Source organism: Centruroides vittatus, unplaced genomic scaffold (genome assembly GCF_030686945.1).
Source record: "Centruroides vittatus isolate TY-2023 unplaced genomic scaffold, ASM3068694v2 contig_1035, whole genome shotgun sequence".
Classification (NCBI taxonomy): Eukaryota; Metazoa; Arthropoda; class Arachnida; order Scorpiones; family Buthidae; genus Centruroides; species Centruroides vittatus.
In genome coordinates this window covers 3,071,850-3,096,877 of record NW_027120673.1, presented here as the reverse complement: position 1 = coordinate 3,096,877, position 25,028 = coordinate 3,071,850, and the positions used below count along the sequence as shown (strand labels likewise).

The following is a 25,028-nucleotide window of genomic DNA, read 5'->3' as shown; positions in this document are numbered from 1 at the left end:
AAATTATAAATGAGTAATATTATATTACCATTATAAAAGGAGAAACAGATGCGCAGATTCGATTCTCTCTTTTTAAGTTAAAATTCACAATGGTGTAACTAGAAACTTTAAATAGTGGAATTTTTACCGGTTTTTAAAATAAAATATATAATATAAATACTTTTTAAAATAATGTTTAAATTATAGGGGCATTCGCCCCTTGTAAATCTCCTAATCCGCCACTGAACTCACACGTCTTTGTATTATCAATTCCAGATAAATCTGACTCATAACAGAAACGAAATTCTAGCTTGAATTTGCTCCAGACAAAATTCGAACCAGATGTCAGAGTGTCATGAGAGTTCTTACAGTGAGATCATTCTTGAAAAGAAAATTACAAATTTATCAATAGTTTCTTTCTGGAAGGAGCGAAAAAGAAGATATGGCTAAAGCAATGCTGGTGTTTCTTATACTGTCGTTCATTTGGGATTTGTGAACTTTCAGTACAATTTTGATACAATTTTATTTAAAAGAGTAACGCCATATTTTCAAAGTCACCAGTTAGGCTATATAAAATGAGTTTTCTTCTTACCCTGAGTTAATTACTATTTTGAAAATAGTATTATAGGAGATGCTTACATATAACTAGTTTAAATTAGTATTGATTACACAAAGAATTCAATACACAATTATTTGACTAAAAAATGTGTTTTGAAAAGTTTATGAACACGAGTTTATGAATTTTGAGATAATATATGAATCTAAAATAAATATAAAACAAATGTATATTTTTATTTTTATACATTCGATCAACATTGTATCTATATAGTTAGATATGTTTTGTAATTATGGTAATGTTGAAAAAACGATTTTTCCACGACGTTTGTACCATACCAAAATAGTTTCTATAATAATACTCAATGATATGAAAGTAATATTAGAAATATAAATTGATATTTTTTCCTAAACGCTTACTTTATTGCATTGAATTCAATGGTTGCATTGCATTCAAGTGTATTATGAAAAAATGAGATATAAAATATATCGTATATTTCTTATAAATTATACTTGTATGTACGATTACACAATACACGTAGGTTTTCCTTATTTTCTTCAAGTATTTCTAATAATAAAATAAAATATATGCTAGATGCCTTGTTATTAGTCTACTTTTTTCTGTTGCAGTAAAGCATTAAAGGAGGTCAAACAGTCTTTATTGCGAACTGAATGGATTGTCAATGGAATTTAGACGTGGGTGTAGAACAACAGTCTCCAAAATAATATTAAAAATGAAGAAAGCTAAATCGGGCTTAATTCTTTCTGTATATCACTGTGTGCAAATTCTTTCAGGCGTTCTCCTGCAGGCATACTCAATATTCTCTCTTTCTCTGCACGCATGAATACAAAAAATGTTTCAATGTTAGGAATATAACAAAAGGAACAATAATTTCTTTCACAAATAAATAATAAAATGTGAACGACGGATACTTATAGACCTGTTTAAAGTATTTGTTTTTGTACGTAAATTTGTTGTTTTAGTGAAAATGGGAACGATTCTTCACCCCAAGAGCTTTCTCGTACGACCTGCTTGAGACGTTCGTTACCGATGAAACCTTCGATCAACTAGGAATATTTCACTATAAAATAAAATTAAGTAATCAAATTTAACAGAAATGATATTTTTGGGAATTTAAATATGTAGATTGCTTAACGATTTTTGATCCCCTATGAGCTTTCTCATGCCTCCACTTTGAATTCCTTTAATTATTTATCGTAATAATTATATAAGATGTCATACGTAAATTATAAAATTTTATATTTTAGATTATTATTAGATTATGTTTATAGCCAATCACTCAATTATTACACAGAAACAGATAGCCTATCTATTTATATTTAGAAATTTATGAAGTTTGTGTAAAATAGAATGTGACAACAGGCTTTAACAAGAACGTTTCAACAGTAGTGTTGCCACCTTTACAAAATCGCTGACCCGGACGGCAGGTCAGGTTTGTCGAACAGAAGTTCCTGACGCATGCGCAGTGTCATTTTACAATGCGAAGAATAATGTGCATGCTGGTTCTAAATCAGTTACAGTTAGGGACTAGGTACTTATGTAGGAGTAACATACAAGCAAATAAAAAAAAAAAAAGGTCGAGAGGCAGGTTGCGCGTCACACGTTAGCATAGAGTAACATGGCGGAATGGCAGATGAGTTTCAGTTAGTGTGAGGTCTTTCGTTGTTCAAATGGTAAATTTATAACAATATTTGCAAGAACTTTGTTTCATCGTAATTTCACAATTTCTACGAAATTTCCGGACAAAATTAATATTTCACTCGGACAGTGAGTCAATTCCCGGACTGTCCGGGTGAAAACCGGACGGGCGGTAACACTAGAAATTTGAAAAGCCTTTTCAAATTTTTCAGTTTTCAAATTTTAGTACTCTCAATATTTTATTTTGAAAATTTGTTTTTGCTTATGACCCAACAATTATTAAGGTGGCTCTACAAATCAATGATAAAAAGAACAAGCACTAACAATCAGGAAAGAACATCAACTCATTATTAGAACTGAACACTCCTCGATGTTCTAATGGCAATTAGTTGACAGTTGTATAATTCAATTTATGAAGGGAGAAAAATAAACATATTTTATTAAACTAAGGAGAAATTTTGATAAAGAACACTGATAATGAAACTAAGAAAACTTTAATTATACATAAAATTTGATGATATTGGTAAGATGGCTGGATGTCTTACTTGTTAGTGAGTAAAAAAACAGTTTGAGGAAACAAATTGAGTTGATTCCAAGGCTCAGCTGACTTGGAAATTTTATTGAGTAGATTGATTCATATATGTCAAGTTCCATCGCTGCTCTGGGTCCTGGCAAACCATGAGAGATTTAAGAAAAGATCTTTTAGTGCTGGAAGAAAAATTAAAATGTAAAAACAACAAGAACAACAAATTAAATGATTGCCAGATGATTGACACAGTAAAGATATGGATCTGTTGCAGTGGTACCCACAGATTATAGAAAAGGAGGCAGATTATACAAAAGGGGCTATAAAAAAGAGAATTATACATTATGCAAGAAGCTTTAAACTAAGGAAGGTCAATAAAGTAGACCGTAAACGTTAGAAGTAGACTGAAAATTGAAGCTTCCCGAGGAAGGTCAATAAAGTAGACCGAAAACATTAGAAGTTTAAAGAAAAAGACTGCATTTTAAAGGATTATCATTGTTGATTGAGTTTCAAACTATGATTCAATGTCAAATCAATGTCCCACATGGTAACACTGGTTGCAATTGGAGCTAACTTGGCTTTGAAAACAAGGAACATTTCTTGTTTTCAAGGTCGAGTGTTGGTGAGCATATGATGAAGTTGCATGAGACAAGGACAAATATCCTTCATTAGTTTCTTTTATATTTGCAGAATAAGCTAGAAGTCATGAATTCTCTGTTTGTTAATAATGGAATTTGGGACACCTTTTGTGATTAGGAAAAGGGCAACTCAGATGGAAAGGGAGCACATGCCATTAAAAACATATCTGTGTTTTTTCATCTTATTGAGAACTGATAATAATCTCAAATAATGTAATTTATTGTATGCCCTATGCTACAATTTTTAAAATCTTATGATATGTACTGTACACTTAGTGATCATGTAAGTTGCACATTGTGTAATGTAACTCAGTTGCACACAAGAGTATAAATAAGAAGTGTTAACATGAGACCAATAAGTAGTTAGTTTGAAGCTTCTTGTATAATGTATAATTCCCCTTTTTTATAGCTTGTGCCCCCTTTTGTGTTTCATCATTTAATGTCGCAACTTATTTTAAATCTGGCAGATGATCTTGAAATTTGACCTTAAATGTTGTTCTAAAGAAGCTATATTTGCTTATCATTATGCCTCTACACCACGGGTTGTAAACAAAAAAATTAAATACCTTCTAAAACCGATAACCGGTGCGAACTATATCTTCGAAAATGGCAAACGTTTTCACTGCCCCTCCTGGCTCTTCCTCAAGCCAATTTCTGGATTTGATAATCGAAACAGCATAAATAAATGGAATGTGTTTATTTATGCTGTTCGATTATCAAATCCAGAATTGCCTGAGGAAGAGCCCAGGAGGGGCAGTGAAAACGTTCGCCATTTCGAAAAATAGTTCGCACCGGTTATCGGTTTTAGAAGGTATTTAATTTTTCTGGCAGATGATCTTGAAATTTGACCTTAAATGTTGTTCTAAAAGAAGCTATATTTGCTTATCATTATGCAATGCATGAAAATAGTTTCAAGATTCTAAATTAATTAGAAAATTACTCAAGACAAAATTTCAGCCACAAACAAAACTTAAGCAAAAATTACAAATGAGCAAGACCAAAGGAACAAGTCTGCTGACTCAGCTATGGCCAGACCACTTTTTGTTAACAATGTTATGAATACAATTCTAATTTCAAATCATCCACTAGTGTGCAATACTGTCAGACCAAACCAATAGAGGGAAAGGGTTAACTCTAAGATATTGGCCATGATGAGATATTGTTACTAAGTTTCAAAGAAATATTGGATGTTTTAAAAACTGTTACTTACGTAACTGTAACAGTTAATAGTTCAAATTATGAAGGCATGAAACTAGTGATTATCTGTCTTAAATTATGGTAATAGTATCAAGAATAGATGTAAACCTTCTCAGAATAATCTGAATTTTGTAAGAATTTGAGAGTTAGTAAAAACTATTTTAATGCTCTAATAAAGCAAAAATGGATATGATTTTAATATATCAAAAATTGGATGTTAATATTGGATTATTTCTATATATATAAAGTTATGTTTATAAATAATGTAAGATAAATTTTAGTGAGCAAAAACAAATTTATTTAGTTTTCATATTTTTTATATATATACAGTATTTATTTAAGATGCTTAATATATATTAAAAGTAAATATAATTTTATTGATCTATAAAGAAAATAAAATTGTTTAAATCAAGAGTTGAAAGTAAATAAGAATTACCATTATATCTGTTTTATTAGATTCAACAGTACTTTTTCTATCATTATTTAATTCAACATTGAACAATAACAGCTATCAAAATTTATGAGATATTAGAATCCTTTGCAATATTTAAGATAAAATGATTTTATTTTTCAAACTAATATACAGTATAAGTATTTTTATTGTGGCTAAATAAAGAGATTTATGACAAGGTTAATTGAACTAGTTTTAATGCCTTATTCAAAAGGATAGTCATATCTCTAAGATAGAGAACTGTAATTCTTTATTTAGTATTTTTAAGATCGTAGTACCGCAATTTTGTTAGTATTTCTTTTGTTGTTTAATCTCCAAAGCTTTTAAAGATTCTATAGAGATCACTTTGAAAAGAAGTTGTTACAGTATTTATTAATAAAATCAGTTTAAAATATTTAAATAATATTTCTCAAATAATAATAAACTAATTAAAAAATTACTCTATAATTTTGTTTTGTTTTATGTCTTAAGAATAATTTTCTTTATATTGTGAAGTAGGATAATATATTGAATTCAAGAATTTTAATGAGTCAGGAAAAGAGGTCAAATTACAGAAAGTCAAGATTTTTAATAATTTTTCATAAAGCTAATAATTGTTCACCATTACTATTTTATGACTAAAAACTGATAATTTTATAATATTTTGTTTCACTTGAGATAGTTAATTGAATTGATTGAAATATTTCCAAACATCACAATTCCTTTACTATATCTAGAGACCAATTTAATATTTATTGGAATTATGAATGTTTCCAAGCTGCAGTTTAATGAAGAGTTATATAATGATGATTAATTAGTATCTAAACAAAAGTAACTGCTTAAAGGCATTTAGAAATGAGCTTTATAAACTCAGATATTTAGGAATTGAGTAAATTTGGATAACTAGTATTATTTTTATTTTAATATTAATATTAAATTCCTAAAATATTGAAATAAGTGTACTTTTAAACTATCTTGATGCAATTATATCAATGTTCATCCTAAATATATATAATATATATTTTTTAAATTATTAATTTTTTAAAAAATGTATTGTTATGGTAATTGCACCATGTTAAAAGTATAACTTAGTTTTTAAAATAGAAATGAAGTAAACTAGTGAATATTTACTAAAAATAAATAATGAAACATTATGTAATAAATATAATTTTTGAATATTACTGTTACTTATCGCAATAGAAAGTCATAACAAATACTATCATTTATAAGAGATTTTCTAATTTACAAACTTATAAGTCTATAGATTGTACTGCTTCTCATTGATAATGTATAACTATAAATTTACAATCAACTACTCTTGCTTCTTTTTATTGGGATCACTTTAAATGAAGGCAGACTGATGGATATCTTGTTCTATTTTTGTGTCACCATATCATGGAATTTAGTTCTTAACATTTAATTTTATTTCTTCCTTTAGTAGACATTAGTGTGTATCAAATATATCTCTTGTTTTTCTTTCTTCTTAAAATAAAGATTTCATAGTTAAATTTCAGAACTGATTCCATTATAAATACCAGTATATAAAATTACTGAGGAGCATTTGAAGGTAAAATAAGTTGATACTCTGTTTCCTGAATTGCATTGTTTTTGAGTAATTCTTGAGATTTTAGAATTGCTACAAAGCTCTTGAAAATGACAAATATAAAAATAATAAATAAGAAGTTCAAAAATATCAGAGTGAGCTTTGATACATAATTTATCACATCAACAGTTTAATAAGAAAGAGGTTTTATTTGTAATTGGAAACTAAATGCTATACACAGTTTGAATCTAATATATTTACTGGTAATAAAAACTGCTTCCAAAAGACAAAGAAAATGTTTGATATAAAAATTGAGAATAAAACAAAGACAATGATAAGAAAGTGAATATGAGTTACTTGATAACAAACATCAATGCTTACAATACAAAGTTTCTCATGTGATGTCTCAATGGTGTTTCAATTGCATGAGTTATATGGTTCTTAGAATAATGCATTATCTAATATTTCAAGAAGTGAATATTATTGAATAATTGCAAATAAATAATATTTGAAACTATTTAAATGAATCACTTGTTATTTGTATAATTTGTAATCATAATAGTATTTTATCCATCATAAAATACTATTATGATTACAAGTTATTAAAATAAAAGAAAAATAATGCTTATTATATATACATTATACTGTATTATATTGTATAATATATATAATAAGCATTATTCTGATTTTATATAAACACTGTGTTTATTCTTTTTATGCCAGTTTTTGAATAACTATATCTTTAACAATTATATTTAATATTCATGAATTTTTCAAAATCTTTTGTGAAAGATATCAAATTTAAATTTACATTTTATTTTCTTATAATTAATAATTAGATTTATATCTTTATTCAAAATTTACTATTAAAGAAAGCTAGTTTTCCTGTTTCTCAAGAGTTTTTGTTTATATTGATGCATTTTTATCATCAGTATTATGTAGTGGCACACCCAGAAGAGACTGGATTTTTCAAAGAAAAAGGAAAAAAAAAAAACTAGAAAATTTTCCAAAAAGCTTTTCTTAATTAAAATTCAGTTTTAATTTATATTGTGTCATGTCTTCTGTTTCTATACTAGTCAAGAATTATTGGTCATATAAGATGGGAATTTTATTGAATTTGTATTAAACATTTTTTTATCTGTTTAACTTGGCTCCCAAGATTAAATCCTGTGTGCACCACTGATATGTTCTGTTTTAATTATCATTGTTCACATCAGCATATTTTTTCTTCCATCTTTTTTTGTTTGATTTTTGACAGACTCTTATAGTGTATTAAAATTGATATAGTGCATATAAAATATCAAACAGCCAGATTCCTTTATCCTGCTGTTTAAGACTAATTAATTATTAAGAAATTTGGCTAAAGATAGTAGGATTAGGATGCCATCTCTTGCCAAATTTAATAATTAGAAATAAATAAATTTAATTTAGAATATTCTGGAAGAAAAGATCAGCCTAGAGCAAAACTTGAACCCGCAAATCCTGCTTACTATGCAGATGTGTTGCCAATTATGCTACCTAAACGTCTGTCCAGATTTTGCTTCTAGACCAATTAATTAATTAATGGGAAGATTGAGCAAAGGTCTGGGTAGCATAAGTGGCAACATGTCTGCATGGTATGCAGGAGTTGCAGATTCAAGTCCCATACTTAAATAGCCCAATAAAAGAATTCAGTTATTCATTTTATATTTATTTGAAGTAATTATCAGGTTGGTTGTATATGTTATCGCTTATAAAATATCCATTGTTTCAATTATTTTTGTCTTACTGTTTCTAAGTCAAAAATTTCATAGTTCCACAAATATCAACATTCAAACCTGGTAGTTATATATTAAAGCCATATGATTGCCAAATCATATCTGGACTATATTATTACTGCTATTATTAATTAAATGCTAAATAATTTGGCACTGGAGGCAGGTGTTAGGTGTCATCTTTTGCTAAATTTAATAATTATAATTAAATTAATATTTTAATAATTAATTTAGAAGGTTCTGAAGGAAAAGAATCAGTTCAAAGTGGGACTTAAAACCATAACTCCTGCTTATCATGTGGTTGTGCTGCCAGTTATGCTACCTGGACCTTCATTTGATCCTCACTTCCATAACTTATTAATTTAGATACCTCTGATAAGTATAATTCTGCTCTGTTACCTATGGCACAAGAGGCAGTAATAATGCAATTGTCAGACAAAATTTAAGTTTTCAAAAAGAAATTACTATTGTGGAAAAAAGTTGGATGATAAAGATGTAAATTATTGGTTTTATGCTCTATCATATATGTTTAGATGATAATGATTTGGAGTTAAGTGAAGAACTAATGTCTGTGTTTGTAGACTATTTAACATGGCTCATCAGTCAGTGTTTACATTGATAAATACTTTTAAGAAGAGATTGAGCAGTATAACTGGATCAAAGACTATTTCAGTACAGAACTCTCATCAATACCATCATTGAGAATGAGCAATTTGATATTTTGTGAGACTCCACATTGAAATTGAAGTTTGTTTCTTCTTCATTATCTGAGTTTTGGAGCTTTGTGAAACAGGAATATCTAGAAGTGGATACAACTTTTGATTCCTTTTGCGACATACTATGGCATTGGCAGACATCATAACCAAGATACAGATTGCAATCAAATGTTGAAAACATGTGAATTGCAATTTCCAAACTTTTGCCTCAATTTGAACTAATGAATAAGAAGCAAACTCATACTCACCCACTGACTTTTTTATAAATATTATAAAATTGTAAATTGATTAAGCAAGTTCTCTTTTATTTAAATTTTATTTTTTGTATTTTACTCAATGTAACCTGAAGTTGGTTTTTAAAAACAGTTGAAAATGTTTGTTCATATAATAAATTTTTGTTCATTTTAACCGGATTATATGGTAATCATAGTTGGTGCTTTTATTATAATCTTATCCAGTTTTGCAGTATCTTTTAATATGTCAATGTTTTATTTACAAAATAAACAATCTTATTAATTTGTGTCTGAAACTTATTTTTTTACCCATACATTTTGTGTCAGGTATTGTGGACCAGTGGATGTAAAATATGCCTGTTCAAAAGCCAAAAGGGCTGTGGGGATTTATATTCAGATTATGGGTCATAGAATAAAAATATTTAAAAAAGGTGATTGTATGCTATGTATTTTGTCATAGCACACTGAAAAAAGCTGACAATATATCAATATATTTGAATTTTTAACTTAACTCACTAACATTGTTAAGTAATAAATTTTTTAAATTAAAAACATTTTTTAACTTAAATATTATAAATAATAAAATTTTGAATTTACTTTACAGTTGGAAATGGCTTGGAGGTGGCAGGTATATCACCTGCTCTACATTGTACTAATTAAACTAATTTTAATTGATCTGTCATTAACTCAATCTGCTACAACAATTCCATTTCCACCCACTATTGTCAAGCAACCTCCATCTACAGAACAATTATTTCAAGTCTCACAAAATCAGGACGAACCAGACAAGCCATTTATGTTGGAATGCCAAGCATTTGGAAATCCTCAACCAACGTAAGTAAAATAATAGATTATGACTTATCTTGTTTGAAATATTAAAAGTCAATTATTTTACTACAGAACTTCTTTTAAATTTTATAGACTAGTTGATTTTGATATTTTTTCTGAAATAATTACAAGAAGTTTTAAGGAATTATTAGGAGATTAGAAAAATCTTTTATTTGTAAATATATAAAAAATGTTTTAAATTTTGCAATATGTTAATTTTGCATCTTATTCAACGTAAGATATTTGTGACTAATGAGTAGACATCTCATAAAAGTCTGCAATTTGAATATTAATACCTGTAATACAATTGAGATATGAATATAGTATGATATAAAAATTTTATAATTGAAAATATAATTTTTAAATATTTTAATTTTTAAACTTGAATTTGCATTGCATTACATTGTTAACTACTGGTATAGTATCGTCAACCACTAGTATCAATTTATCATCATCTGATTGTTAGCTACTGATAAACAAGTGACATGCAGTTTAGACCTTACTGATAAACAGCAGTTTAGACCTTACTGTGTAGGAAACAATTACTGGCCAATGTATATAATTAATTTTCATTCTTAAAAAATTTATAATAAATGATAATAAAATTTATTAATTTAATTAAATTCAGATAATGTTTTCAACAAAATACTATATAAATACAATCACATAAATATATTGCAGCTTTATAAATAATTATGAAGGAAACTACCTAGATGAAATTTCATGACTGAAAATATATGGCAATCTGTTGATTTTCATGAAATGGTCCCTCTCTTAGCATGTTACTTGGAAATTTTATGAACTGTTTTTTTTTTTTTCCCATTACAGGTATCTCTTGTTTAATGCAGGTTTTGATTAATGTGTGAAATTAATTGTGGCAATTCCTTTATATATGCAGCAGAAGTTTTGATTTGTAGTGTCTAGGAAGTATCAAAAGTACTCCAGACAATAAGTTGGGTAAAAATGTATGCATGAGGACTTTACATAGACAACGCCTTGACTTTCAATTAACAAAGTTTTAATAATAGACAAATACATCAGAACTTACACTACTCACTACCAGATACAACTAACAACACTCGCGACAATTAATAGATCCTTTATGAGGAGCCAATTGTGTGATCTTAATAATAATTAATTTACAATATAATTTACAGATGAAGGTCACTCACCGAATCTTCTTATTATGAGAACAAATTTACCTTTTTAGGGGTCCAAGAATTCACACTCAACAGTCTCAGCCATGTGGTTCACTGATTAGCTCAGAGAATGATAATATTATTCTTATCCGGTTATACACCTCAAACACTCAGTTTAATGATAATGATAATTTATCATGACGTATAACTTACTACGATGCAATCTGATTGCTTCTCAAGTGGTTTGCTACTAGTCATCCAAACCGGGTCATGTCTTTCTTTCTTTCTACTTCAGTCTCCACTCCAAACAAGCCTCTGTACGTCTGATCCAAGTCCCAGTTAGGAAAAAGATAGTTCATCCACACATGGGATGTCAATTTATACATCCCGCCATCATACTATGTCACACCCTTCACGTGGTCATCATACAACCAATCATTGCATGGCAGACGACACCACCCCAAAAAGGTGGTTCTACCCAAATGAAAAATATTCTATAATTCCAATTTCAGGCATGGACTAACAAAACATATTACACAAAGGTCATAAACGTATACAAAAGTCATATGAAAAAAATGTATATAGTGATGCAGCACTACAAATTTACATGGCTTTGCCAGTTGTCTTTACTTAACATAGATACCATATTCTGATTAACACAATTTTGATAAATGTGATAGGATCAAGGGATTAATTAACTGCATTAATCAAGGGATACCTGTACATGAGAAATGTCTTTCATTTTTATCTTAATTTATTTGTTTAGATTATTTTTTAAAGTTAAACTAATAGCTTAGTTTTATTAGTTGGTATATTCATTGAAAATTCTATACTAGGGTTTATACAAAAACCAACTTTTTAAAAAACCAGTTTTTGAATCTCAACTTTTCTATGAAACGAGTTTTAACCGGTTTTCGAATTTTTGCCCAAAAAATGGAAATAAGGGATATTTACAACTTGAAAACCTTTTCATTTATTTAATATTTATAACATTTTAAAAATATAACAAAATAAAATTGACTAACATCTACACAAAACAAAACAAAAGAAATACTAGAATATCACATTAAACTATAGAATTTACTCCATATAAAACTATGAAGAAAAAGCAAATAACAATGAATTCCTACAAAATATTATTTTATTTCTTATTTTTTGTAAGAAAATATGATTTTAGAAAGCAAAGAATGTCTGTAGATCTATTTCTCAACTGTGTCCTTATTTTGCACACAAAATTGTCAGAAAAAGAAAAAACTCTATTTCTCTATGTTCTATCAATTCATTAAACAGAGTTTAATGAATTGATAGAACATGATTAAACAGTAAATGCAAAACACCCACAGGAGTTATGCAAGCACCAATAAAATATATATCTTTTCCATATATACCTAATGTTTCTTAAAAAAAATAAAGTAATGAGAGAATTTATGATAGAATTAGTTTTGATGTTTAAGTGTTTAATACTTATTGAATCCTCAGGTAAAAAGTCAAGACTTAATGAATACAATGGGAGTAATGTACTCCTTTAATTGCAGTTGTAAAGAACTAAAAATATATATGGGGTGACAAGTAGAGTATTAATGGTAAGGATTGCAAAGCATATCACTCAATTGTAAAAGTCAGAGTATGTCAGCAGTTAGTGAGCATTGTAATAGAAACAGGTGTAAAATAGCTTTGGATACTTTGAGGATGTAGGGAAGAAAATCTGTATAAAAGAAAGTTATTTGAGCATATTGAAATTAAAAAATATGTGGAGATAAAAGAATGTCCTGTTGATATGAGTAGGCCACCAATGCAGTGTTACAGAGGTTCTTGTTAATTGTATATTTATGCAGGGTTACAGAGGTTCTTTTCTTTGTCCTGTGATACCTATGTATATGAGCTTTGTTGTAAAATGTTGGTCATTTGTTTGGATTGAGTAGGTGCCTGGTGTAGAGTTGTAATCATATAGAGCCTTATATGGATAAATTGGGAAGACGCAAAAAGCGAGCCTACTTCTAACATGCATGCTTTTTCCCACCTACAGTAGTTGGAAATTTAGAAAATCCATATGCATTAATCATCACAGTGTTGATACCCTTTCTAACACTTGGAAATCATGTTCCTTTATTAATTATTTATTTTTATTTATATACTTATTGTTTTCATGTTATTTAAATTTCTTGTTTACATTTTAATTCAAACATTAAATTCTATTTTTAAATTGTATTCTTTTATTTGATGTTGCTCTTAACTGAAGAAGGCCAAAATATATAAAGGAACAACACCGGAGTGAAAATAAATTAAAACCAACAACTGTAGTGCCTTTGACCGGTGTGCTTCTCTCCTCTTTCTCTGTAAAACGCAAACGGAGAAAGAGGAGAGAAGCACACCGGTCAAAGGCACTACAGTTGTTGGTTTTGAAGAAGGTCAATCAAACAGTGAAAATGTTCTTAATTTTAATAAATATGTTGCTAGGATTATAAAGGTAATTTTTATTTGTATTCAGAATAATAATAGTCCATTGTTAGACTAAAAAATATATTAAAAATATTTGGTTTTTGTTAATTCTTGAGTTTACAGGCCAGATACCTGTGATAATGTACCTGCTTTCAATGTTACATGAAATGAATGTCAAAGGAAGGCATAGGCTAGATCAGGGGTGGGGAACCTTTTTGTTCATGAAGGCCATATTATAATTCGTCGTCACTTATAGAGACCGCATTGAAAATTTTTTTGTCATTTTATCCCTAGGCTTAGGCCGCTAAGTAATTTGAAAGTTATGTAATAAAAGAAAGACAGTCTATATATGCGTGTGTGTATTGTAAATTTACATATAATAACTATTAAAAAAATAAAGGTCTTAAAAAATATATATCAACATTTACATCACAGGCCGCAGAAGGCCACACTTGTTGGCCCAAAAGGCCGCAGGTTCCCCATCCCCGGGCTAGATCAGCGGTCTGCAACCTTTCTGACCTCCTGGACCACTAAACTCATAATTTAGAATCCCATGGACCACTATTATGAATTTTTTTAAACGATACAAAATTTGTAGAATAATGATCATAAAAGTTCAATTTTACCTTATTAATATGAAACTTGTTTGTTTAATTATAACAAATTAATGCAAGCCTAAAGTTCATTGCTGCTTGTTTGAAATAAGTGTATGGATTCTTAGCGCTTTTCCACAAAGGACGACAATTGCACTCACAATATTGTTTATTGTTCATTATTTATTGATAACAGTCACTTCGTATTTGGTTTTAGATTCGAATAAAAAACCTCCCAATGAGTGAAAAAAGCAACTAAGCATTTTGCATTTCTTTTGTAATACTTGGCGTAACCTTCAGTTGATCAATGGTCCACGGACCACCGGTTGGCTAGATACCCTGCAATCTCATAGATGATGAATGTGCATCTCAGTTGTGATACAACTTAATCATTGCAGGTGGTGTTATAGAAACCCCTTAAAGAACAAAATATATTCTTGTATGGAGACTAATTTGATAAAATAAAAACCATTCAAACTTCAGCACAAATTCTTTAATATTAAGAATGTTTTCAAACGCATTGAGCGTCCATCATCAGTTACTTTCCTTACATCGAATGCAAAATTCGAACAAAAATTACTTAAACTAAATTTTAAATAATTGGTTATACAATAAGAATCAATAAGTGCGAAAACTACAAAAATTAATAAATGCAATAAATACAAAAAATTAATGAAATGCTTAAAGTAAACAAAATAATCCAAGAATTATCGCAAGTTTACAATTACGTCAACACGTCATAAAAAGACTTCCAAGCGGTGGAAAGCCCATCAGCATCCCTATAATTGATGCAATGCACGCTTTTCTGTGACCTAGTTAATCTCTTCTAGAATAGCTTTATTTTATTTTATTGATTGTAATTTGTAAGAAGTACAAGGGGGACTAGAGGGAAGAATTATTCTGTTATTAGGCATATGTTACGAGTTCCAGACTGATATAGCTCTTGTGATTGTCCATTATTATTAAACATTTCTTTTCTGGAATAGCCTTCACGTGTTACTGAAAGTGCTCTAAAAATTTTACAAAATTTGGAGAGTCCATCAATCCACTCTCATGAATAACATTAACTATTCTTGATGGACTATTATCAATTATGTAAAGAAAAACAATAAACGAAAGTATATTATCAGTTATGGGAAAAGCAATAAAAGGAGGTTTTTTGTTTTTAACTGCACTGATTGCATAACTAGTGCTTACTGTCTCTCCACATATCCTTGAAGTTATTTTGTTTTTCTGCTCTGCATACTATTATTATTTTTTGCTTATGAACATTTGAAAGTTTAGTCTCATTAATGTTCCAAATTGCCTCTGTAAGGTTGATGAAAACCAGGATGACTTTAATCCCATGTCAGAGATGGCTAAGGGCATTCACATAATGGGTGGTGTGACAGAGACAGTGACAACAAATGTCTTCACAGAGAAATCGTTTATTTTTATGAAGAGTTCTACATGGTCCACTGATTAATTACAGTCCTTTGGTAACAGTTCTTTTCAATGTAGGAGAGTGATGTGGTCTTCTAGATGTTTTGTTGATGGGTCATAGCCCTGGGGCAGATGAGACGGTTCTTGGATCAGGAACACAGACTGGTAGATAACAGAGTTGCAGCATTTCCACACAGAGGACAGTGCAAAGTGCAAACAGTTGGAAGGATTGACATCACACACATTCACGGGTTATCCAAGAGAGAGAGAAACTGCCTCTCACATAGACTCATGGTGTGTTGATTAACTGAGTGAGATGTGTCATTGAATGCCGGGGATTATATCAATGTCTGTCTTTCGATTCACTATTCTGATTGGTTAATCTCCTTCATCCACACTTTCTGAGTGGCTGGTCCCTCATTACTAAGTGTAATGGGATCTGGAATCGGAGCATGGGAGAAGTCAAATCTGAAGCTGAATTCAATCTCCCAACCAGAGATGGATGATCTTAGGACTAAATTCCATCTAAGATTTACGATTCTGCATTGCATTCTAACATAAACAAAAGGGTGTTCAACTACAAATGTTTTTTTTTTTTTTTTTTTGCCTTTTTAAACAAACAAAACTATATATACTTCTCCTTTTATTGTTTCTTCTTAAATGTTTCTGAATTTTATAGTTTTACTAATTATGATGATTTTAGTTAGTACATTTGATATATTATATACCAGAAGGGAGAAGGAAAAAATAAATAAATAAAACATGGTGTAGTAATACCACAATATTCATGTTTAGTATTTTCAGCAGTTACCTTCTCTTAAAGGGAATTTTGGCATGATATGTACCGTAAATCAGTTGATTCCAAGCTGAATAGAATGAATTTGATTATAGAAAAACTTCACTTTGAACTTGCTTTGTTGTTGTTGACTGGGGGAAACTGCTAGGACTGAAGACAAATCTGAAATCAAGGGATAGCAGTTGAAATCTCATCAGACATAGAACTCATGCTATACTCTTTTTGTAATTCTGTTAGCTTTGTAAAAGTTCTGTAATTTCCTGCTTCCACACAATGGAACCACAAATTGAGATTTTTTGTTGCAGCTTCCACTTTAAATACAGTTACATTGCTACCTTGTAAAGTCAGATTTAAATTATTCAAAAAATCAAAAATGTCAGAAAGGTAGTGTGGCTTGGTCAAGCCATGTTTTTTGAATTTCCTTCCCTTTCTTTTAAAATCTATTTCTTCCGGCCATTGTCTATCTAGCCTTGTCCTTATTGATTTGCTTTAGTGGCTCTCTCAAACAGAAACCTGATTGATTGGGTAAACTAAAGGCCAAAGGGGTTTATAAAGGAGGAGGATGACAAAAGAAGGTACTTTTGAGTCGAGTTTTTGAAGAAAGAGGACAGAATCTAGTTTAATTATTGAGATAAGGAGGAGAGACGGAGTTGTGAATTGTGAAAATTAGAGAATACTTCCCTAGGTGTAAAGGAAGAGAATTAGTTATGAAGGTTTTTATATAGTTTTTACCCAAATCAAGAAATAACTGAAATGATGATTTAGAGAAGTAAAACACGTACAATGAGAAGAATAACTTGGAATTACCACCATTTCATCAAAGAAAGAAAACCCAGGTGTTTGTTTCTTTCTCTAAAGTCTTCTGTATTAATTTTCCTGATTATTTTAATTTTCATCTTACCCCATCTTGTTCCAAGGCCCGATTAGTTGTAATATTAGTTAAGTTAGAGATAAGTTTAGGTTAGGTTTTTTTGTGTTTTTTTTGTTTGTATGGGACGTTTTGGTCAATTTGTATTTTTTGTCCCAATTTCTGTTTATATTTAATAAGTGCTTGGTGGAGTTGTTGGAATAATTTTTATGATCAAAGTATTATAATCTCATTTTTCTTGTACCTCGCTGAGTGATTCTTTAGAATTTTTTACTCATTAACATTTGGCTATCTTGATTGATTAATTGACATCATGAAAACTGTCTTTGAATTCAAATATTATACTCCTAGTCATTGGGGATGTTGGTCTAAGAACATTAACTTTCTTCATTTCAATAAGTCTTTTTAAAACATTCCTTCTTGATAACCATTGCACCTTACAGTATAAAACATGTTCATGTTCACTTTCCATTTCTTTGCACAATACAGAGAATATTCTTGAATTCAATGAATGATTTTATAAAGTTTATAAATTTTATATACTCTTGCATAGTTGTAGTCAAAAGCAATGGTATTTTTTGACAGCCAGTGCTTCTCTGTGAATGCTACAATGCTTCCATACACAGTCTGGTACTATGGCTTTCATTGTTGGAAAAAGTCCAATACAAACATCTGCCATTGTGCATTTTCCATCGCTGATCAATCCCACACATTTCTTCTATTCAATGTCAGTTTGATTAATGTAATTATTTAATTAAATTAAACATCTCTTCAGCTGTTGTTCTTGTAATGAGAGGTTTACAAATGAGAAATTCTTTGTGTGTTATATTGTCAAAATCTTATCTCACAAAATACATTAGATTGGCATTGTACATATATCTTTTTTCATTGACTTGGAAAAAAAAACTACTCTCTTATGACATTATCTACCATCTCCATGATTTTATGCTTCACTTTGTTGTTCGATAGTGCTAGCATATTTACTTTATTTTCCTTTTTTTTTATTACATATTTGAGATGCTAATATTTTCATTTCTAAAACTATTAATTTTTTGGCAATTGTGTGAGGGTAACCAGTTTCAGCAATTAATTTTGATATTTCATAAGAAGCCATTACAAGGTTTTCAAATTGAGTGTCCTGAGAAAAATTTGAAGACAGTCTTTTTGCTAGCTATTAATTCTCTTTTTCTATTTTTGAAGAAATCTACTGGCTTATTACTGTATTCCAGATGTTTCAATTTCAAGTGCCACATAACAAATAACACATGGTGTTATGTGGCACTTTCATTTGTCATCAGCACCCTTTATGAAACCGAATTGTACATAATCCTCAGAATACTGTCAGATCCAGAACATTTTCTTCTTTTTTGTAAGAGTAGTGGACTGCTCATCATGCAGCCATTTGTTAGTTCCACTCTCAGAATTTGCATCTGGCTGCACACTACTTGATTGTGTATTGGTGCTAATTGAAGAGTTCATAACCAGCATATTGTTTGTTTGTTTTTTATTACCCACTTATTGATCATAAAATTAAACATAATCAGCAAACACAACAAAAAATATGCTCTCTCTTGATACTGAACAAGTGAAGTCGATGAGGGTGCGGGTGGGTAAAACAAAAGCCAGATGATTTGGCCAGTGGCATCAAAGCATAGATGTGTGTCTCTTCTGCCACCATGCAGCCTTGCCATTGGTTTACGATGAACAAAAAGTCCTTGAAGTGGCATGGACATAGATGGAATGCATCATTTGTCTTGATTAGTTGAGTTATCTATTCAATAGTTCTGATCCAATGTTATTTACTGTAATTCTCTACTTACTTTCAAATTTGAACTTGGAGCTGTCCATTTGTCTCATTTGGTCTAGGGACCAAAGGAGAGAAATGAACAGCACCAAGCTGGGGGCTCGCTGCTGGGGAGAGAGCCCTCATTGTTCATGCATCATTTCCCAATGAGGATGACCCTTTTGTTTTTAATCATTTTAGCCCAGGATGAAACAGGTGGTCAGCTTAGCTCCGTTTCCTGTTCTATATACTCATATTCTGCTTTGTGAAAAACAAAACACTAGTTTTTTAAAAAGTTTTTAAGCAACCTGGCATTTTGCTTTCATGGCCTGGTGCTGGGTCATGGCTAGAGGATTTGATCCTGGGATCCCAACCACTTTTTAGTCCTGAAATTTTTGGGATTAAATTTTCTTGATTCCGAGATTTTCGGGATTGACATCATTTTTAAAAAGTTGCAAAATAGATTGCATGAAGCAAAATGTTCAGTGCGAGTGCTCTTAAGAGAATTGCTTGCCTATCATTTTAATATAAAACTTCTTCTATTTTGAACTAAAATGATAAGCAAGCAGTTCTCACTGGATTACCTGTTAGATGACCAGGGCCGGATTTAACAATCAGAGGCTCGTGGCACAAATACAGTGGGAGCCCCTTTTAAGAGTAGGCAATTTGATGATTTAGAAAATTTACACAAAATACTGTACTTTCAACTAGATTTCAACTAGGAAGTTGTAAATTTCATTTAAAAATAAGGTTGTTGTAAACATACATATATTTTATTGTGTAAAACTAATTATTTTAATTTAATTGAAAAATACCTATGTAAAATTTTTTTTTCCCGGAATTATCTGATATGTTTCATAGGTTTATTCCCCGGGTTTGGTTTTCTCTGCCTGTGGCCCTCATGATTAGCCCACACTAGGCTGTCATGATAATAGAAAAAATTTATGTTTAAACATAGTTTTGTGGTGGCCCTGGGCACAGGCCCCAAATGCCCTTATGTAAATTCAGCCCTGCATTAAGGTTTTTTCAATAAAAGAAACCCTTCTAACCTTTTTTACCCGGTGTGGTTCTATTTTTAGAATCGCTTCGTTCTATTAGCAAACGTTTTCACAGCCCCTCCTGGGCTCTTCTTCAGGCTTCGTCGAATAGGCCGTTAACATTCGAAAATATTCAATTTAAATTTCTTTCCGGAATATTATCACGTGCGGCAGCTGGATATTTGTACTGCGCATGCTCGATGCTCCTCTCCTTTAAACGCTGTTTTCTAGGACAACCTGCCATGCGCTCGATAGGATCATTTCGTCCTTATGATTAACGCAGGTGTTACGTAATCCAGCCTTAAATATCTCTATGGCTTCTAGCCATTTCAATTGCTGTGGGTTATAGCTGGGTATAATGATTTTTGCCGCATGCAGGTCCGCCGTTATCTCCTCTTCCGACGCGTACGTCGCCAGGGCCGTGGTGTATCTACCGTGGTGTATGTCTGACTCGTGCTCCTTTAATCTCACTTTTAACGCACGTTTCGTGGAACCAATGTATGTTAATTGTCTATCGCACCTGTGATCTTCTAGTGGTATCATATATACTCCCGGAAGCCTGTCGGGGTTTGGTGGGTCTTTAGTGTTGCTTAATATTCTGAAGAGAGTCTGACATCTTCTGTACACGATGTTAATTCCTTTCCATCGATGTAATAGATGTCAGACTCTCTTCAGAATATTAAGCAACACTAAAGACCCACCAAACCCCGACAGGCTTCCGGGAGTATATATGATACCACTAGAAGATCACAGGTGCGATAGACAATTAACATACATTGGTTCCACGAAACGTGCGTTAAAAGTGAGATTAAAGGAGCACGAGTCAGACATACACCACGGTAGATACACCACGGCCCTGGCGACGTACGCGTCGGAAGAGGAGATAACGGCGGACCTGCATGCGGCAAAAATCATTATACCCAGCTATAACCCACAGCAATTGAAATGGCTAGAAGCCATAGAGATATTTAAGGCTGGATTACGTAACACCTGCGTTAATCATAAGGACGAAATGATCCTATCGAGCGCATGGCAGGTTGTCCTAGAAAACAGCGTTTAAAGGAGAGGAGCATCGAGCATGCGCAGTACAAATATCCAGCTGCCGCACGTGATAATATTCCGGAAAGAAATTTAAATTGAATATTTTCGAATGTTAACGGCCTATTCGACGAAGCCTGAAGAAGAGCCCAGGAGGGGCTGTGAAAACGTTTGCTAATAGAACGAAGCGATTCTAAAAATAGAACCACACCGGGTAAAAAAGGTTAGAAGGGTTTCTTTTATTATTAGCCCTGGGCACAGGCCCCAAATGCCCTTATGTAAATTCAGCCCTGCATTAAGGTTTTTTCAATTTATTTATGTTTAAAGAGATCTCACTGATGTTTGAAAAAGAATAATTTTAACATGAAGACTGAGTGATTTTAAGTCTGGTTAGTCTGACTAGTCTGACTGAGTCTGATTAGTTAGAGTGATTCGATTAGCTAGGTGTATACAATAAAATACGTTAATTTTTGTCAAAATTTTGATTTGTTGATTAAAGAGCTGATTTCTGTAAGACTTTCTTATTTTTTATTTTTTATTAACCCTCAATACCAAAATAATCTTGGGATTCCTGGATTGACTAAGTATAATCTCGAAATCCCGGGATTAGAAATAAGGGCCGGGATCGAATTCTCTAGTCATGGCTCATCATTTGGGAAATGCTGCTCTAGCATTACAGTTATTGAGTCACATCTTAAATATCAATGGGCTGATCAACTACTTATCAAATAGACTTTGATAAAGTTCATCTTTTGTTTGATAGACTATAAATATATAATAATAATAGTAAAAGTTAAAATAAACTAAAAATTAACTAGAAAAATTTTAATGACAATGACAATTGTTGACATAGTTTATGAGTTGATTGCTCAGCTTCTAAACAGAGTTATTATATAGAGAGTAGTACATTATCGGAATTTATTAATTTTTAAGATAGAAGTTCAAATAGGAACCTATAGTAATACCAATTAAAGTATGAATTGATTTACAGAAAATGAATATGAAAGAAATAAAGGTGAGGTATGGATATAAGTGTCTTTAGTGGTTTTGATGGTAGATGAATATATCTAGCCTGTACTGCAAATAAAGGATTTTTCACATTTTCTAAAGATGCTGTTATGAGTTTAGACAAGGAAAAAGCTATTTGATGAGCTTGTAATTGCAAATTAAAATCAGCAGGTAACTTGCACCTGCTTAAAAATAGACTTTTAAACAGATAATATGTAGATTTTCTACATAAAATTATGGTAACTTTCAAACATCTTTTGTTGTGAAATATTGCAGAAATTTGTAATTTTAAATTCAATGATAGCTTATTTGTATTGGATATTGATAACATAATTAATAGATTAAATTTAAATTTTTTGACAAGACTATGTGTCATCTCTAAAATCGCACTGCTGTCAACGGCTGCACACCTTAGAGGTATGAAGGAGTACATGTCAGGAGTTGCAATTTGGCACAGAGTATTTGGTACCTACATCATGCGCACATAAAATAAACCAGACTTGTAGGTAGTCAGGGAATCGAGAACTGGGTCAAAAGAAAATACGAAATGCTGAGACTAAAGAGGCATGAGTGTGAGATTTGCACAATGTATTGCTTGCACTCTCTGAGACATAGTCTCACCCCAGGAATGGCTTTGCCATTTTACTTGTTTAATTATTCCCAATAAAACTGTTTTTTAACAATACAAATTTTAATTTTGAAAAATTATTTTTTCAGATATCAATGGATGAAAAATGGAAAAAAATTTGATTATATGACTTATGATAGAAGAATCTCTCAACAAGCTGGTATTGGTACATTAGTATTTACAAAACCAGATGATATAGATGAAGGCATCTATCAATGTTTGGCAGAAAATGAACATGGCATTGCAGTTTCAAATACTGTTTTCTTAAGAAAATCTGGTAAATAAATAAAATTTAATTTTTCAAATTGTTGATTATGTAATAAGAAAATTAAATTTGTTTTCTACAAATTTTAACTTTTTTAGCATTTATGTTTAGCAGTACATATATAAATTATGGTCTATCCAATATTACTATTTGTTTTTATAAATGAATAAAAATAAAATTATTTTAATTGCCTATGTGCTATTTGCATTTTACTATATAATACTTTATGTGATGTAAAATGCTTCCATTTATTTGTTAACAAACAAAAATTGACTTTTAGAATTAAAGAATAAATCAATTGAAAATTAAATAAAAATAAAAAAAAATTTAAAAGTTTTAAACATATATTAAATATTATATAACATACATAATATTAAACATTAAATCTATTGATGACTTGCATACAACTTATTTAATATTATTTATAATAGAAAATTTTAATTTATATTGTTGTTTTTAATAGTTACAAAATATTTAACTATATTTAAAAAGAAACAAATTCTTTCTATTAAACTTATACAACATTCTTTAATTTATAAACAAGTAAAAATAACTATTAGATACAAAATCAATTAAAAATCAAAACTTTACTATAGTTTTTGATTTTGTAAAGTTTATTTTCAATTGATTTTGATTTTATTTTATATTATGTAACAGTTATTTTCATTTGTTCATAAGTTGAATAATGTTTGTAGGTTTAATAAAAAAAATACTTGTTTTTTTATTAAACCTACAAACATTTCTATGTGCAGTTGATTTCTTTATAATAATAATAACAATAATATAAATTAAACTGAGATTTTTATCAATTTCCTTAAGTTTATAACTACAGGTAGGCCTCCTACAACATGGTAGATATGTTCCTTGAAAATACTGCATTGTGGGAAATTGCGTTATAGGAGACACCAACTTAATACAAAAACTGGGATTCAGTTCTAAAAAGAGAAAAACTGCCTTTTGTGGTGTAACATTTTCATCATTTTTTAAATTTATGTATATAAAAAGCTTAAATAAAATTCAACATCATATAAAAACTAAAAAATTTGATTTCAAGTCAAAATCAAAAAGAAACATAATGTTATGCTCAAATTCAGTCCTCATCGTCACTTATTATAGTTGTTCGAGAATGTTTGACTGGCCTTATTTCAAGATCTGAGCTTGTTCCATCAAGTTCCACTGCACTTATGTGATCCGTTGCGATTTTTCTGTTATGTGAAAGATAATTCGTTTCTAAATACCCTAAACCACGTTGTAAAAGTACCGTGTTGTAGGAGGCCTACTTGTACAATTTATATTTAATAATAGGGCCTTTCAGCACTTGAAAGTCATTTTTCAGTTGAAGAAACAAACACAAGAATGAATAATAAGCTTGTCTTATATTGAGAATCATAAGCACAATTTTACACTTTTAACAGAGAGTAAATTTTGGATTATGCTATCCGATTTACAGATTTGTGGTCCATCAGAAAGAACACCTTACGACTCATGTAACTCAGATCAAGTCCATTTATTTCACAACTATTTACAGTATACAGTAGTACTTCTCAATTGCTACCAACAACATAATCTAAAGTCTTGCTTTTTTTTCCCTCTTTCAGATGGTCACATGTCTTATATCAAACTTTTAGCTCCATTGGCTGACCAATCCGGAGCTGGGTTGGTAGCTTTCCTTTGCGTCTGCCTCGGTTGGCATACCTGTCTACAGTTATTCAGGATGACTCATGCTAACCGACCTCCTCTGGAAAATGGGTTCCGATGAGTGGAAACCCGAATCACCTTGTCTCTACTTGATAGGCCTCCTTGGCAGAGATTGTGAGAAATGATGCCAACTTAGGGGATTTTTCTCCCTAACTTTAGGGAGAAATCAGAAGGATGGGAAAATTTAGGGGAAAAATAGTTTAGGGGAAAATGTTAAGTTTACCCATATTAGTTAGTGGAGTTTTAGCAACAAGT

The 25,028-nt window shown here is 30.6% G+C and overlaps 1 protein-coding gene across 5 annotated transcripts in view; it reads left to right on the top strand.

Moving 5' to 3' along the window:
• Positions 1-25,028, top strand: part of LOC136969588 (neuroglian-like) — a 146,973-nt gene that overhangs the window by 29,905 nt on the left and 92,040 nt on the right. For all 5 annotated transcript variants that reach the window (XM_067263815.1, XM_067263839.1, XM_067263832.1 and 2 more), the window contains exons 2-3: positions 9,836-10,065; positions 22,900-23,087. In XM_067263815.1, coding sequence (XP_067119916.1) covers positions 9,842-10,065; positions 22,900-23,087 — 412 coding nt within the window. In that variant the 5' untranslated portion in view covers positions 9,836-9,841. The remainder of the gene's footprint in view (positions 1-9,835; positions 10,066-22,899; positions 23,088-25,028) is intronic.